This window comes from Callorhinus ursinus, unplaced genomic scaffold, assembly GCF_003265705.2.
Source record: "Callorhinus ursinus isolate GAN/ISIS: 27379988/994484 unplaced genomic scaffold, GSC_fseal_2.0 scaffold1, whole genome shotgun sequence".
Taxonomy (NCBI): domain Eukaryota; kingdom Metazoa; phylum Chordata; class Mammalia; order Carnivora; family Otariidae; genus Callorhinus; species Callorhinus ursinus.
In genome coordinates this window covers 58,922,384-58,940,896 of record NW_027397063.1, presented here as the reverse complement: position 1 = coordinate 58,940,896, position 18,513 = coordinate 58,922,384, and the positions used below count along the sequence as shown (strand labels likewise).

Sequence of the window (18,513 nt, the reverse complement as noted above, 5' to 3'; positions counted from 1 at the left end):
GAATGTAAATGGGCTAAATGCCCCAATCAAAAGACACAGGCTATCAGATCGGATTAAAAAACAAGACCCATCCATATGCTGTCTGCAAGAGATTCATTTTAGACCCAAAGACACCCCCACATTGAAAGTGAGGGGGTGGAAAACCATTTACCATGCTAATGGACACCAAAAGAAAGCTGGGGTGGCAATCCTTATATCAGACAAATTAGATTTTAAAACAAAGACTGTAATAAGAGATGAGGAAGGACACTATATCCTACTTAAAGGGTCTATCCAACAAGAAGATCTAACAATTGTAAATATCTATGCCCCTAATGTGGGAGCAGCCAATTATATAAGGCAATTAATAACAAAAGCAAAGAAACACATTGACAACAATACAATAATAGTGTGGGACTTTAACACCCCCCTAACTGAAATGGACAGATCATCTAAGCAAAAGATCAACAAGGAAATAAAAACTTTAAATGAAACACTGGACCAAATGGACTTCACAGACATATTCAGAACATTCCATCCCAAAGCAACAGAATACACATTCTTCTCTAGTGCCCATGGAACATTCTCCAGAATAGATCAAATCCTAGGTCACAAATCAGGTCTCAACCGGTACCAAAAGACTGGGATTATTCCCTGCATATTTTCAGACCACAATGCTTTGAAACTAGTACTCAATCACAAGAGGAAAGTCGGAAAGAACTCAAATACGTGGAGGCTAAAGAGCATCCTACTAAAGAATGAAGGGGTCAACCAGGAAATTAAAGAAGAATTAAAAAATATCATGGAAACCAATGAAAATGAAAACACAACTGTTCAAAATCTTTGGGATGCAGCAAAGGCAGTCCTGAGAGGAAAGTATATAGCAATACAAGCCTTTCTCAAGAAACAAGAAAGGTCTCAAATACACAACCTAACCCTACACCTAAAGGAGCTGGAGAAAGAACAGCAAATAAAGCCTAAACCCAGCAGGAGAAGAGAAATAATAAAGATCAGAGCAGAAATCAATGAAATAGAAACCAAAAGAAGAGTAGAACAGATCAACGAACCTAGGAGCTGGTTCTTTGAAAGAATTAACAAGATTGATAAACCCCTGGCCAGACTTATCAAAAAGAAAAGAGAAATGACCCAAATCAACAAAATCATGAATGAAAAAGGAGAGATCACAACCAACACCAAAGAAATACAAACAATTATAAGAACATATTTTGAGCAACTCTATGCCAGCAAATTAGATAACCTGGAAGAAATGGATGCATTCCTAGAGATGTATCAACTACCAAAATTGAACCAGGAAGAAATAGAAAACCTGAACAGACCTATAACCACTAAGGAAATTGAAGCAGTCATCAAAATTCTCCCAACAAACAAAAGCCCAGGGCCATATGGCTTCCCAGGGGAATTCTACCAGACATTTCAAGAAGAATTAATACGTATTCTCCTGAAACTGTTCCAAAAAATAGAAATGGAAGGAAAACTTCCAAACTCATTTTATGGGGCCACCATTACCTTGATCCCAAAACCAGACAAAGACCCCATCAAAAAAGAGAATTACAGACCAATATCCTTGATGAAGATGGATGCAAAAATTCTCACCAAAATACTAGCCAATAGGATCCAACAGTACATTAAAAGGATTATTCACCATGAACAAGTGGGATTTATCCCTGGGCTGCAAGGCTGGTTCAACATCCACAAATCAATCAACGTGATACAGTATATTAACAAAAGAAAGAACAAGAATCATGTGATCCTCTCAACAGATGCAGAAAAAGCATTTGAGAAAGTACAGCATCCTTTCTTGATCAAAACTCTTCAGAGTATAGGGATAGAGGGTACATACCTCAATATCATAAAAGCCATCTACGAAAAACCTACAGCGAATATCATTCTCAATGGCGAAAAACTGAGAGCTTTCCCCCTAAAGTCAGGAACGCGGCAGGGATGTCCACTATCACCACTCCTATTCAACATAGTATTAGAAGTCCTAGCCACAGCAATCAGACAACAAAAAGAAATCAAAGGCATCCAAATTGGCAAAGAGGAAGTCAAACTCTCACTCTTTGCAGATAATATGATACTTTATGTGGAAAACCCAAAAGACTCCACCCCAAAACTGCTAGAACTCATACAGGAATTCAGTAAAGTGGCAGGATATAAAATCAATGCACAGAAATCAGTGGCATTCCTATACACCAACAAGACAGAAGAGAGACAAATTAAGGAGTCGATCCCATTTACAACTGCACCCAAAACCATAAAATATCTAGGAATAAATCTAACCAAAGAGGCAAAGGATCTGTATTCAGAAAACTATAAAATACTCATGAAAGAAACTGAAGAAGACACAAAGAAATGGAAAAATGTTCCATGCTCATGGATTGGAAGAACAAACATTGTGAAGATGTCAATGCTACCTAGAACAATCTACACATTCAATGCAATCCCCATCAAAATACCACCCACTTTTTTCAAAGAAATGGAACAAATAATCCTAAAATTTGTATGGAACCAGAAGAGACCCAGAATAGACAGGGGAATGTTGAAAAAGCAAAGCAAAGCTGGCAACATCACAATTCCGGACTTCCAGCTCTATTACAAGGCCGTCATCATCAAGACCGTATGGTACTGGCACAAAAACAGACACATAGATCAATGGAACAGAAGAGAGAGCCCAGAAATGGACCCTCAACTCTATGGTCAACTCATCTTTGACAAAGCAGGAAAGAATGTCCAGTGGAAAAAAGACAGTCTCTTCAAGAAATGGTGTTGGGAAAATTGGACAGCCACATGCAGAAGAATGAAACTGGACCATTTCCTTACACCACACACAAAAATAGACTCCAAATGGTTGAAAGATCTAAACGTGAGACAGGAGTCCATCAAAATCCTAAAGGAGAACACAGGCAACCTCTTCGACCTCAGCCGCAGCAACTTTCTCCTAGAAACATTGCCAAAGGCAAGGGAAGCCAGGGCAAAAATGAACTATTGGGATTTTCTCAAGATAAAAAGCTTTTGCACAGCAAAAGAAACGGTCAACAAGGGCACCTGGGTGGCTCAGTTGGTTAAGCAACTGCCTTCGGCTCACGTCATGATCCTGGCATCCCAGGATCGAGTCCCACATCAGGCTCCCTGCTCAGCGGAGAGCCTGCTTCTCCCTCTGACCCTCCCCCCTCTCATGCTCTCTCTCTCATTCTCTCTCTCAAATAAATAAATAAAATCTTAAAAAAAAAAAGAAACGGTCAACAAAACCAAAAGACAACCGACAGAACGGGAGAAAATATTTGCAAATGACATATCAGATAAAGGGCTAGTATGCAAAATCTATAAAGAACTTACCAAACTCAACACCCAAAGAACAAATAATCCAATCAAGAAATGGGCAGAAGACATGAACAGACACTTTTTTAAAGAAGACATCCAAATGGCCAACAGACACATGAAAAAGTGCTCAACATTGCTCGGCATCAGGCAAATCCAAATCAAAACCTCAATGAGATACCACCTCACACCCGTCAGAATGGCTAAAATTAACAAGTCAGGAAATGACAGATGTTGGCGGGGATGCGGAGAAAGGGGAGCCCTCCTACACTGTTGGTGGGAATGCAAGGTGGTGCAACCACTCTGGAAAACAGTATGGAGGTTCCTCAAAAAGTTGAAAACAGAGCTATCATACGATCCAGCAATTGCACTACTGGGTATTTACCACAAAGATATAAATGTAGGGATCCAAAGGGGAACGTGCACCCCAATGTTTATAGCAGCAATGTCCACAATAGCCAAACTGTGGAAAGAGCCAAGGTGTCCATCGACAGATGAATGGATAAAGAAGATGTGGTATATATACACAATGGAATATTATGCAGCCATCAAAAGGAATGAGATTTTGCCATTTGCAATGATGTGGATAGAACTGGAGGGCGTTATGCTGAGTGAAATAAGTCAATCAGAGAAAGACATGTATCATATGATCTCACTGATATGAGGAATTCTTAATCTCAGGAAACAGGTTTGCTGGAGTGGTGGGGGATGGGAGGGATGGGGTGGCTGGGTGAGAGACATTGGGGAGGGTATGTGCTATGGTGAGCGTTGTGAATTGTACAAGACTGTTGAATCACAGATCTGTACCTCTGAAACAAATAATGCAATATATGTTAAGAAAAAAAAAAGATAGCAGGAGGGGAAGAATGAAAGGGGGTAAATCAGAGGGGGAGACGAACCATGAGACATGATGGACTCTGAAAAACTGAGGGTTCTAGAGGGGAAGGGGGCAGGGGTATGGGTTAGCCTGGTGATGGGTATTAAAGAGGGCACATACTGCGTGGAGCATTGGGTGTTATGCACAAACAATGAATCATGGAACACTACATCAAAACCTAATGATGTAATGTATGGTGATTAACAGAACAAAAAAAATTTAAAGAAAAAAAAGGACCCTTTTATCCAATACGAGTCATGAACAATAATAAAATAGACTCCAATGAGAGAAAATTAAAAGCAAGTCCCCAATTCTGTATATATTTCCAGGTTAACTTGGGCTGAAAGGATGTACTTGTTGAAGTTAATCTAATTTGTACCCCTAATCCTACCCTTTTCAAACTCTAAATTTATCACAGTGCCCTCTGCAATCTGGCATTCCTTTCTCTCCTTCTGTTTGACTACTGTCCAGTCCATCCTTTAGGACACAGAATCCTTAGAAGATAGATATTTCCAATGCTACAGAGTGCTCCTTCATTATTCTTACAACAAGACATGGAAAAGTATTTCCAAGCACCAGTCACTTACCAAAGCATTTTTCCTCTATACTGATATAAAATTCCCAACGACTGGAATAATAAGAATCTCTTTTAGTCCAATGAATTTCCAAAAGCAGTGATTCTCATTTAGGTGCGAAGATCAGAATTTGCTGGAAAATCTTTTTAAATCACCTATGAGTGACAAACTACCTGTGGACTATATTCCTCCCAACTCTGTAGTCTTGTTTCCTTATCCCTTTCTCTGAGCATCCCTGTTTTAGAAACCTCAATTATTGATGAGTGTATGTGGAATATGTCAGGTGGCTACGACAGAACAAAGATTTAAAACAATCCTAAAGGAACCAAGTAACCAGGTGTCCATAGTTTCCAGGCAGCTAAAAATCCCATATGGATCAATTTACAGTTCCTTGGATCAGATGAGAAGGAAACACTGTTGGAATAAATTTAGTCTAGGACAACAGTGAAAAAGAAAGAATTCCATATCAACCATTAGAAAGACACATCTCAAAGATACAAGCATCCATTGAGTCCCCAAATTATAAATGATCTACTAATAAAAAAAAAACTTTTTCCCTATTTGTAATTCACCCCATGCTTCCTTCACACTCCAGCACCACAGTGTTAAGGAACCATTTAAAACAATCAAAAAACCTTGAAGCCTCTAGGGAAACTGTGAACTCTAAGACAGAGGCAGTAAGAAGCTACAAAAACCCAGGAAAAATGCTCAGGCTCCCTTTAACCCCTACAAAAATATTTACCTTTACTTTACTGAAATGTTACTCGAAAATCTACTTATTAGGTTGGGTTAACCGAAGTTGTCCTTTTTTTTTTATGTTTAAATAATAGGTGCTAATATTTTAATTAATATTCATTTTTATTAATTAAAATCTGAATAGTATATTCATACGGTTCAAAGAATAAAAATAATATACAAGGCATATACTCATTCCTACCCTGCTTCCCATCTATCCAGTCTCATTCCTACCCTGCTTCCCATCTATCCAGTTCCTACTGCATTTTTTAGTCTCTTATTGTTCCAGAGTTTCTTTATGCAAATTAAAAGATATTACTATTTTCCCTGGTCATGTTTGGTGGGAGTATTTGGGGCTGAGTTGAGAGGGACTAGTGGGTGCAGGGTCAGGGGATCTCCACTGGCTTTCTCAAAATGGCCACCATTCTCAGAGGGCACAAAATTGTACACCTGACCTACAACATGAATCACATTTCTACACCCGGGTTCTACCCTGGCCAGGACACTGACATGCCCTCCTGGCCTGTGTGAAGGGTAAGGCTCAGCCCCTCCATGAGAAGAGAAAGCCAATCCACCATTTCCTAAGAGGTGGCTGGGTACAACAGGCTGTACTTTAACTGCTAAGTGGAGCCACACCTCATGAAAAATCAAAGCCCAGAGGCTGCTCCTCCCTTCCCGGTCTTTGTTTAATGTTGGTGTGTGGTATGCACGTGCGTGTGTTTAAATTAATAGATTTTTATCTTTAGAACAGGTTGACAGAAAATTAAGCGGAGTGTGTACTACAGAGAGTTCCCAGATACCCAGCTCTCTCCCTGCTCAGTTTCCTCATTATTAACATCTTACATTAATGTAGTACACCTGTTACAACTGATGAGCCAACAGTGACACATTAACTAAAGTCCATAGTTTACATTAGGGTTCACTCTTTGTGTTGTATGTTCTTTGGGTTTTGACAAATGTATAATGGCATAATCACCATTACAGTAACATACTGAAGAGTTTCATGGCCTTAAAATCCCATGCCCCAACTATTCATCCCTTCCTACCTCCCTCCAAACCCCTGCCAACTACTGATCTTTTCACTTACTGTCTCTATAGTTTTGCCTTTCCTAGGAGGTCATATAGTTGTAATCATGTAAGTATGTGGTATTCTCAGACTTCTTTCATTAAGCAATGCGCATTTAAGGTTTAGCCATGCCTTTTTGTGGCTTGAGAGCTCATTTCTTTTTATTACTGAATAACACTCCATTGTACAGATTGCCACACTTTATTCTTTCACCTTTTGAAGGACATCTTAGTTGGTTCTAGTTTTTTGAAATCACAAGCAGATATAAACATTCATGTGCAGGTTTTTGCGTGGACATAAGTTTTCTATTCATTTTAGGTAAATATACCTTGGAGCATGATTGCTGGATTATATAGTAAGGCTATGCTTAGCTTTGTGAGACAGCCAAACTGTCTTCTAAAGTGACTGTACCATTTGGCACTCCCACTAGCATTGAATGAAGAGTTCGTATTGTTACATATCCTAACATTTTGTCAGTGTTTTGGTTTTTGCCATTCTAGGAGTTTAGTGGTATCCGATTGTTTTAATTTGCAATTCCTTAGTGACAATATGATGTTGGACATCTTTTCATGTGCTTGTCAACTGTGTATCTACTTTGGTGGGGTGTCTATCCCATTCTTTTGCCCAATTTTTAATTGCATTATATACTTTGAGTTTTAAGAGCTCTTTGTTATGTTTCGGACACATGCCCTTTGTCAGATGTGTTCTGTAAATATTTTCTCCTAGTCTGTGGCTTATCTTTGCACTCTCTTAATGTCCTTCATAGAACAAAAGTTTTTAAACTTTCATGGATCGTATTTGTGGTGCTGTATCTAAAAAGTCATCACCAAACCCAAGGTCATCTCGGTTTTCTCCTGTTTTATAAGTTTTATATCTTACATTTAGGTCTGTGATCCATTTTGAGTTAACTTTTTTTAAATTAAAGGTATAAAATCTGTCTGGATTTATTATTTTTTTGCATGTGGATGTCTAGCTATTCCAGCACCATTTGTTGAAAATATTCTTCTTCCTCCACTGAATTGCTTTTGTTCCTTTGTCAAAGATCAGTTGACTATACTTGCATGGGTGTATTTCTGGGCTCTCTAATCTGTTCTATTGATCCATCTGTCTATTGTTTTGCCAATGTCACAATGTCTTGTTATAGCTTAATAGTAAGTCTTGAAGGAGTGCCTGAGGGGCTCAGTCGGTTAAACACCTGCCTTCTGCTTGGGTCATGATCCCAGTCTGGCGTAAGGCTCCTTGCTCAGCAGGGAGTCTGCTTCTCCCTCTCCCTGCCACTCCCCCTGCTTGTATGCATGCTCTCTCTCTGTCAAATAAATAAAATCTTTAAAAAAAAAAAAAAGTCTTGAAGTTGGGTAGTGTCAGTGCTTTGATTTCTTTTTCCTCAGTATTGTGTTGGCTGTTGCAAGTCTTTTGCCTTTCCATATAGTATCATTTAGTCAATATCTACAAAATAATTTTCTGGGATTTTGTTTGGGGTTGTGTTGAATCTACAGATCAAGTTGGGAAGAACTAACATCTTAACAATACTGAGTCGTCCCACTCATGAACTTGGAATGTCTTTCCATTTATTTAAAACTTCTTTCTTATCAGAGTTTTACAGTTTTTCTCATATAGATCTTGTTTATATTTTGTTAGATTTATTCTTAAGTGCCTCATTTTTGGGGATGCCAATATAAATAATATATTGCTTTAATTTCAAATTTCAATTGTTCCTTGCTGATATAAAGTAATTGACTTCTATATATTAACTTTGGATCCTGTGACCGTGGTATAATCATTTATGAGTTCCAGGAATTTGTCAATTCTTTGGGATTTTCTACATAGACAATCAGGACATCTGTGAAAAAAGACAGTTGTATTCCTTCTTTCCCAATCTGTACGCATTCTGTTTTCTTGTCTTACTGCATTAACTAGGTTTCCCAGTACAAGGTTGAATAGGAATGGTTAGCGGAGACATCCTTGTCTTGTTCCTGATCTTAGGGAGGAAGCATCTAGTTTCTCATCAGGTATGGTATTAACTGTAGGGTTTCTGCAGATGTTCTTTATCAAACTGAGGAAGCTCCCCTTTATTCCGAGTTTGTGGTGAGTTCAACAGGTACTGGATTTTGTCAAATGCTTTTTCTGTACCCACAGACATGATCATATAATTTTTCTTCTTTAGCCTGTTGATGTGATGGATTACATTAACTGTTGAATGTTGCACCAGCCTTGTATACCTGGAATAAATCCCACTTGTCTGTGGTATATAATCCTTTTTATATATCGTTGGATTCAATTTGCTAATATCTTGTTGAGGAGTTTTCCATCTGTGTTCATGAGTTACACTGGTCTGTGATGTCTTTTTTATATGTCAACAGGCTGAGAAATCTCGGAGCCATCAGTCAGTTCCACGTAAGTGGTAATCAGTTTAATCAGATTATTGTTCTTCTAAAACCTAAACAACAACTGTGATGAGGTAAAGACATGACGGTGCAGAGGGAAAACATGAAACACTCAGAAATCAAGGCAGGCATCAGCCAGCTGTAGCAGCTCAAAAGCATGAAAAGCTGTAGTTTATACTGTTTTCCTTATTTTTGAAGTTGTGAATCAGAGGAGGGAGAAAGAACGAACCAGTCCAGGAAGATGAGGGATAAGATATGTGAGTGCCTGAAACTATTTTCTTTAATAGGTTTTGTGAGATAAAACAGCCTTGTCAGATTTTTAACTTAAAAATAATGGGGGTCTAAGCCCCCAGTTCCACACTCAGACCCTGTCTTCTGGGTCAGAGATGGTAAGGCTCTGTAGCACAAAAATTTTTCTACCCAGATCTGCTCCCTCCCCTCAGTTATCAATTTGATAATTTCAAACCTGAGAATTTTTTTTAACCACAGAAAACCATCTTCACAATTTTTGCCAACTCTAAATTGTACCATTTACTTAATAAATTCCATAAAGTTATTAAAATTAATTTTAAAAGGAAAATTTTATATCTCCATCATTAATCTTACCAAATACAGAAGCTACACATTAACATACACTAAAAACATAACTCCTAAAATTAAAAATGTTTATCCCTCTACCACCTAAAGTCATCTACTGTGCAACTAGTGGTAAACGTGCCTCATACTTTGAGAAATAATCATCAAATCGAGCCTGCTCCTTCATTTTATAAGTAATGAAACTGAGGACCAGAAAGTAAAGTGAGCTACTTAAGGTCACAGAGCTAATCAGGAGCTGAGCTGGAGCCAAACCTCTCTCTCTTTCCTCCACACACACCAACTCTTCACCCACCTATACTACTGTTCTTTCCCCTTTTTTAAGAAAAGGAAGAAGGTATCTTATTTATTAACTTTTCAGTCAGCTTTCTCCAAATTGCCTTTTTTTTGGTAGGCCGTCTAACTGGCTCAAAACTGAACTCGTGCTGGAGTAAAGCTGACTTGGCTAGAGAACAGGGACAGGAACACCAAGGGACAGTAGCCAGCTGCCCTGTGCCTGAAAGCGAAGAGGGGTTTTTACCTCAGGGCTCAGGATGTTTGAAAAGTCATGAGAAACCTACCCCTACCCACTCAAGGGACAGCTCAGCTGCCTGGAACCTGTGATGTCCTCTGCTATTGGCTGCATACAGCTGAGGACATTCGGAGGGTACTCAGAATGGTGCTCTCAGAGTGTTCCCCAAACTAACAAGCAATTTTAAAAAAGAATATAAGGTGTGTTAAGTGGGTTTTTAAGAATGGTATTCTGAGCTTAATGCTGACCAAAAACAGAGAACTAATTTACATGTGGAAGTGTCCCCCCAAAAAAAAAAAAAAAAAAAAAATTTTTTTTTTTAGAGGAAGTGAGTAGAAACAAAGGTAAGGAAAACTGTCCAGTCTGAAATGTGCTAAACTTTAAGAAAGGAAGTTTCAAAAAGTTTACAAAAAGAGAAAAATTTAGTATATTCTGATAGTCACAGTCTCTGGAAAAAACTCCACTGGAGAACAAAATAGTTGTAATATTTGAAAAAAATAGTGGTTTCAGGTAGCCACCAACAAAAAGGAAAAAGAACAGATAAAGTGGAAATACATAAAAGTAGGACAGAAACCTGCCCATAACTGCCCCCTTTTTTCTTCCATGCCCCTCTGTCCACTCAGATCCTTTTAGGTCCAGCTCACCCCTTCTCCACAAAGCACCTTTCTCCTATGCTGACTTACATTGACTGCTCCTCTTCCAAACTCTACATACTTGGCAATTATTCATATGCTGCTTTGCCCCTCCCAATTCGACTCTAGGCTCTGAGACGGCAGCGCTCATGTCAAACATACCTTGGTGTCCCCAGAGTACCTAACTGTGCCTCTTGCAGAGTAGATAAATAAATACATGCTGAGTCAAAGAAGCCAACGAGAAATCATTGTTCTTAGAGGAAAGGGAGACTAGGGAAGGCATAAAGAATACAGAATCTGAACATGCACCACAAACTGTACTACACCCAAATCAATTCAAATCAACTGAGTTACAAGTAGAATCAACAGGCACAGTCACCTGAAATTGCAAAAATAGTACAGTACCTGCAAAAGACTTTCTATGGCATGAAAACCTCGAATTAAATTCAGAGCTCCACATAAAAGACTGAGGATAAATGCCACAATCCCTGACAGAGTCGCTGGTTCCAGTCGCTGGTGAGCTGGAAAAGAAATGGTTAGAAATGAACACCACTATCGCATGTCAATACCTAAACTTATGTAAAATGAAATTCCCTTCTCAATTTAAATGGGTCAAACACGGATTAATCTTCATAAAGTTATTTATTAAGATATTAGTAATTATTTTTTTTAAATGTCTGACAAAAAGATAGTTTCATTGCCCCGAACTCAAGCTCAATCAACTTCTTTTTCTCTACTTTTTTAACAGACATCTAATGTGCACTTGGGGTATACAGGCACACATCTGGCAGTGAATCATGTAAAAAAAAAACAAAAAACCTAACTGCCTAAATATGTCTGCCATTTGCAAGGAGTTGCAAATATTTGCAAAGGTGACTTTGCCTGAAAGATCACTGCATAATTCCTACTTTTTCTGAAAACGCTTAGATAATATTTTTAAAAAACAAACATAGCTTGCTTTTTTTAAGCAAAACTCTTATTTGGGTTCCAGGGCTATAAATATCCTGGGATATAGGTGAAAGCTCCTGTATAATCACCAATCTGAACTTCACAATAGAATGGTCCTATAGCTATGAAGTTCCTGATCTCTGAAGACCACTTGAGGACCACTACAAATGATAAAACACTAGCTGAAGAAGTGACCACTTCATCTTCACAAATGCATCCCCTTATCTGTCAGGGCTTGAGCAGTGTAAGATATTTAGTTATACGACAGTTTCACTTTATCATCGTCTTGGGCTTAACAGAATTAACAACTGAGTCTAAATGAAAATACAAAACTAAATAATCATCTAGACCTCAAAAAAGAGACAGAAGGAAAGAGAGGACAACAGAACTACAGTTAGATCATTTTATTTAAATCACTGAAGTGTAAAAAGCCCTAACAATGAAGTTAATGGGGTGGAACATTAATATAAGGAAAGGCTTAAATCTTTGCAACTTATATTCAGCCATTACAGCAGAAAAGCTTCCCTAAACAGTTCACAGAGACACAAAACCCCACATATCACAAGAAAGTATTTGTTCCTCAAGTTCAGCAGAAAATGCTAAGATGGGAAACATTTTCTGTACTTTCTTCTGTGCCTAAGCTGATTGCTGGGTCTCTCAATCAATTTCCTTGAGATTTTAATATGAAAACAAAAAATTAAATATCTCTATAAAGTATTAATACCAAGTTTTATTTCAGTTGAGAAAAAAAAACTCACAATTTAAAAATCTATTCAACTAGTCTACCAATTAGTCATGTTTTGTATCTCCTGTCCAACCCTACCCATACCCTCTCAGTAGTAAGGAAAAACTGGCCCCTAATAAAAAAAGAAATCCTTAATATGGGCCTCAAGCATAAAACTACCTGACTACTAAACAGATTACATAAATCGTACTTCTAAAGTATACACACAAGTTTACCTTAACAAAAAACCCAAATAATATTCTGTATTATAACTAAAAAATCTTAGCTGTTTATGGTCAAGTATGGCCATTCTTGAATGGGAAAATATTACCATTTTAAGGTGTTGATCAATGTCTATTTAAGAAATAACTGAGTATATAAATTAACGTTTCTAATATTTATCTCTTGGCCTTAGAACACTCTCCTTATAATTATAACATACCATTTATTATTAAAATTATTTCAAAATGACCAGAAATATTTTTAAAAGCATGAAAGCAAATGACAAGTCTCTTTTAACAAAGACAAGGCATGTATTATGCTGAAGGACAGGCTGGAGCTGTGCCAAATCACTGTGGGAAAGAAATTTTCAATTTTCAGATTCACCCACTCCCACCCTATCTCCTTCCTTAGGACCGGTGGGAATGATTACCAAGAGAAAACTCCATCTGCATATAACATGAGGGTGACACTCCCTAAGGACAACTTCTCATGTTAACAACTGAACAAGATACTTAATCACATTTTAATGTATTATGTGCTATCTGCTACTTTCTTTTTCAGTGAAACAAATTTTAGATTCATTGTTATCCACAAATGCTTACTTCACACTTCAATTTGGCACCATGATAGGTACTATTAGGTACAGAGTAAATTTGGAACAGTAACAAATGAGGGGCAACGTAGAAAAAAAAAGTTACTGAATCCAAAATAGTGTTACCTGGTCAGTTTTTGTTGTTTTTGCTATTACTGTCTTTTGCTACAATGCCTTTTCTTTAATTAGTCTCCTTGAGCCCAATAATGGCATTTTCATGCCAAAATTAAATTTTGTATGAGCCAATAATTAATGCAGTTTAGAAAAGTTCCTAAAGAAGTAAATCTCTTGGAACCAAAGGCTATTGCTTATAGGGAATTAATATATTTACTCAGCAAATACCTTTTAGCATGATTCTGTGTAAGACGTTGTGCTTTAGAAAATACAATAAACGATTTACACTGCACAATCTGCCCTCAAGATACTTCAGTCTTTTGAAGGGAATATAACAGAAAAGCCTGTAAAAGTAATAAGCACTCTAAACTAAAAGAGTTTAAGAAATTCTGAAGAGGAGGGGCGCCTGGGTGGCTCAGATGGTTAATCATCTGTTTTTGGCTCAGGTCATGATCCCAGGCTCTTGGGATCAAGTCCTGCATCGGCTCCCTGCTCAGCAGGGAGTCTGCTTCCCCACCCCTACCCTCCCCCGTCCCCCTGCTTGTACTCTCTGTCAAATAAATAAATAAAATCTTAAAAAAAAAAAAAGAAAGAAAGATAAAAGAAAAAAAATTCTGAAAAGGAAGATAACTAGGGGGAAGGTGGTGATACAGGAGTGGTAAGAAAACCAGGGAAGATCTTTAAAGACGGTTAAAATTTAGACAGGCACAAATGGGAAAACTGCATTTCCACAGAGAAAAGAATGTGAGCATGGAGGTGGAAATGAGACGCAAATAATAAGAGCATGAACAACAATAACAACTACTACTACTACCTCTGCTAATCTTACTAATAGTGGCTGTTCTCAATGTACCGGGCACAAGCGCTTATATACATGATCTCATGTCACCCCTCCAAGAACCCACTGCAGTAGGCACTATAATTATCCTTATTTTTTCAGATGAAACGAAGGTTTAGGGAGATTAGGTAATTTGCCCAAAGTTAAGTAAATGAACTGGGATTTAAACCCAGGTAGCCTGACACTAGAACTCATGTTCTTAACCACTTTGCCACTGGGCATTGTTACTGGTTTTGTTTGGCTTAAAAGGATGTTTATGAAGAGTAGGAAGAAATAAGGTCAGAAAGGGGGGTTGAAGCTAATTAATAGACAGCTGGAAATACTAGACTAAAAATTATGAACAAGTTAGACAATGGGGAAACACTGAAGAGCAAGACACCAATATAATTAACGCTATGCTTAAGAAATATTAATCTATCAATGTGCTGTAAGGAGATTAAAAGCAGGAAGACAAATAATATTTTCTCAGTGCTTTCTTGGTAGGTACACTTTGTCCCACTTATCCTTCAAAATGCAGTACTTCATAAGGCAGGAATGACTAACTTCTCGGTGTCTGAATTTTTTCATCTGTCAGTGGAGATGTTAAATAATCTGCTATAAATCAGACAGCTAGTAAGTGTCATCTTCACAATTGGCACTTGGGTCTACAAGACTACAAAGCCTATGCTCTTTCTACAAATCTACCTTAGGGAGTCACTGCAAAAGACTGGCTGATATGAGGGCCTGAATTTGGAAAGTGACAGCAGGAATGAAGAAGAAAGAGGTGAGCGATATTACTGGGGTTAAAACTAGTAGACATAAGAACTATTTAGATATGGGAAACAAAAGGGAAGAAAATTAGATAAAATGTCAAGGTTTTAAGTGTGGATGATTAGAAAGTTAATGGTGCTACCAACAAAGTGACTGGAAGAAATTCAGGTTTGATCAAGAGTGGAGACATTTTAAACGTATCAAACTTGTAGTGATAATGAGGCGTGTTCAACCAGCAACGGAAGAACGGAAGAGTAGCAGAGCTGGAGAAACAGATGAGGTTTGTATCTGAAAGGAAGGGCTGGGGTGAGATTACTAAGGAAAGAAGTAGGCTAAGGGCAAATCTTTGGCAAACAGTACCTTCACAGGGAGGATGAGGAGTCAGGAAGACAGATTTAGGAGAAGAGGAAGAAGAGCGAGCCTCAGAAGCCTAGGAAGGGGAGGCCATCTGGAAGAAAGATATGTATATCAATGCCTGTGGACAGGCCAAAGACAGTCTGAACTCAAAACAAAAAAATATTAGATTTATTGACTAAAAGATGGTTGTTGACCCTTTATAAAACAGTTTTAGAAGAGTGAAGGAAAAATTCAGACCGCAAGATGCTAAATAACTGTTGATGGTAAGACAGAGAAGCAGTGTGTGAATGCTACCACCGTTGAAGAAAACCAGGATGACAGCCTGACAGATAGGACTGAGAAATAATTATTTTTCCACTGTAATGCAGGAGAGGAGGGAGATCTGAATACATTTATAAGTAGAATGAAAAAAATTCAGTGAAGAGGAAATAAGAGTCAAGAAAAAGGGAAAATGATGACAGAGAATACCAGAACAATCATTAAGATTCAAAATGATGGTACCATTCTAAACTTCAAACATCATCATAATACCACAATGCCTATGCTTTGAGTAAAAACAAAGTTCAGGAGGTACAGTCATTCAATGATGGCCCAAATATCTGGAGAAACAGGTTTTAGAACATACAAGAGAAATGTTAGGTCAATTCCATCTAAATGAGCATAATTTATGACTAAATGATGACTGAGGCTAATTGTATGGTATTAAAAACACTATTCTCTTCACCAGTGAGGCCCTCTCTCACATCATTACCTGTCAAAAGCCTGTATGTCCTTCAAGGCCCTGGGGCTTAAAAGTGGTACTTCCTATTTATCTCTGTTTATCTCTTTTGGAACATGTATCACATTCTATCTTGTATTTTACTTATTGGCGTGTGTGTGTGCGCGCATGTGTGTGGGAGAGAGAGAGAAAGAGGGAGGAAGAGAGAAGAGAGAAAGAGAGATCAGGAAATTTATTTGCCTTGTGGGACAACTGCCAAATAGAGTACCATTCTCAGCCAACTGACAAATTGTCTATAAAATTACACAGGTGGAAAAAAAGGCTGATTAACCTAGTGTTTATCCTAAAAATAACGTGTCAAAGAAACAGAAAAATGTATTGAATTTAGAGTTTTGTTAAGTTTTTTTAAATAAAAGCAGAATATAAAATTAAAAAGATTAGCAACACTAAATGTTGGTGAGAACGTAGAGCAACTGAAACTCATACCCTCCTTGTGGAAATGCAAAATCGTTTTTTTTACTTTAGAAAACCAGAAATTTCTCAAAGAGTCAAACATGTACCTCACTTTTGACTTGGCAAATTCCACTGCTATTTACTCAAAAGAAATGAAAACATGTCCACAAGACAACCCAAAACTGGAAACAAGCTAATGTTCATCGGCAGGACGACTGTGGCCTGTTCATACAATGACTACTACTCAGCAACAAAAAGGATCAAAGTACAGAGACCTACAACATAGGACATTGTACTAAAAGAAGCCAAACACTATAAAGTCTTGTTTATATAAAGTTCTAGAACAAACAAAATTAAAAATAACTAGAGTGTAAAAGATAAGAATACTGGTTGTCTGGAGGCAGGGTGGAGACTGGGAAGAGACATGAAAGAACTTCCTAGGGAGATGGAAATATTCTATATCGTGACAGGAATATGTATTAGTTTTTTTTCTATATTCTGTATTTTGATGCTTTGATATCTTGGGGCCTTGCTGGCCCCAGAGGACAGCCCTTCCCAGGGCTATCTAATTCCTAGAGATAGCAAACAACTTACCTCTAAGAGTGCTTTCCAAAAGCAAGCCCCCTAATCCAAAGCCCACACTTTACCTCCTCTATGGGGCTCTCACACTCAGAGCCACTATCCCCCTGCCCGACTCACCCCAAGGTCAGGTATCAGACAACTAAGACAACTTACCCTATATCCCTGAGCCTGCTGTAAGTACTCAAGCTAGCCAGTCTAAACCTGCTTACCCTGCCTCCCTCCAGTTCCTTCCTAGGGAAAGCACAATAAATGCTCTTGCTCACGTTTTCCTCCTACTCCTTTACCTCCTAACCAACACCTGCACTTCACCCCCATGGCCCTGGGTGGAATAGTGTGCACCCTTCTCATGGGATCTGAGAATAACAAACAACCTTTGCAGTGGCAGCTGTCTCCTGATCTGTTGGCCTTATCATACCTGAATAATAAAATCTATACTTTTGAAAAGAGTGGTTTATACAAATGTATCCATGTGTCTAAACCATATAGCAAAGATTTGTGCATTTTAATATGTGCAAATTTCCATTAAAAAAGAAAAGAACCTCAGGGGCGCCTGGGTGACTTAGTCAGTTAAGCGTCTGCCTTCAGCTCAGGTCATGATCCCAGGGTCCTGGGATTAAGTCCTCAGTCAGGCTCCCTGCTCTGCAGGGAGCCTGCTTCTCCCTCTCCTCCCCACTTGTGCTCTCTCTATCTTAGTCACTCTCTCTCTCTCTCAAATAAATAAAATCTTAAAAAAAAAAGAACCCCAGAAGTAAATTATAAAGTAGATGAGTGGATAGTGGGTGGGGATACAGATGAAACAAGAATGCAAGATGTTGATATAGTTATTATAATTGGGTGACAGGTACAGAAAAGTTCACTATACTATTCTGTTTACTTTGTAGCTGTTTAAAATTTCTCCATGATAAAATGTTTTAAAAACAAAAAGGGTAAAAGTAGGACATAGTGCTTAACTTATTAACATACTGACCCTATGATGGATAGCAGAACATCTGTAGACTTCAGAAAATTATAGAAAAAAATTCATGCTAGCCTGTGGGGGGGAGGGGTCAAAAGGTCAAAAAGAGAAAAAGTCAAGAAACCAAAAGTAAGATACTCTAACAGAGAAAAAGGCCTGAAAAGTAATGTCTGTCAAATAACTATTAACCAGATTCCAAAATAGAGTAAATAATTTTATTTAGGAAAACTCAGAGACTACAGAAAGTATTACCCAGGCTTTGTCTGGATTAAAAGAAAATTTTATGTTAATATTAAAATAAGTTCTAATTGTGAATTACTTTAAAAACTTCTCTTTCTTAAAACTTCTCTTTCTTAAAACAATTATCAAATCCCAGATTTTCCATTTTCCCAGTGTTTCCTGTCTGGCGATCCAGGATACCACTGCAGACTACAGGTCAGAGTGGGGACTTAACGGGAGTCAAACAATACATGAACTTTCTAACAGAATTTGTCTCTTGGTATGTCAAGTTGGATGGACCCCTACCCCAAATTAAAGATTCATTTTCTAGATCCTGAGTGTGTACATT

The 18,513-nt window shown here is 38.0% G+C and overlaps 1 protein-coding gene across 4 annotated transcripts in view; it reads right to left on the bottom strand.

Moving 5' to 3' along the window:
* SEC22A (SEC22 homolog A, vesicle trafficking protein) overlaps positions 1-18,513 on the bottom strand; it is a 70,623-nt gene that overhangs the window by 18,140 nt on the left and 33,970 nt on the right. For all 4 annotated transcript variants that reach the window (XM_025875318.2, XM_025875349.2, XM_025875325.2 and 1 more), the window contains exon 5: positions 11,098-11,213. In XM_025875318.2, the coding sequence (XP_025731103.1) occupies positions 11,098-11,213 (116 nt within the window). The remainder of the gene's footprint in view (positions 1-11,097; positions 11,214-18,513) is intronic.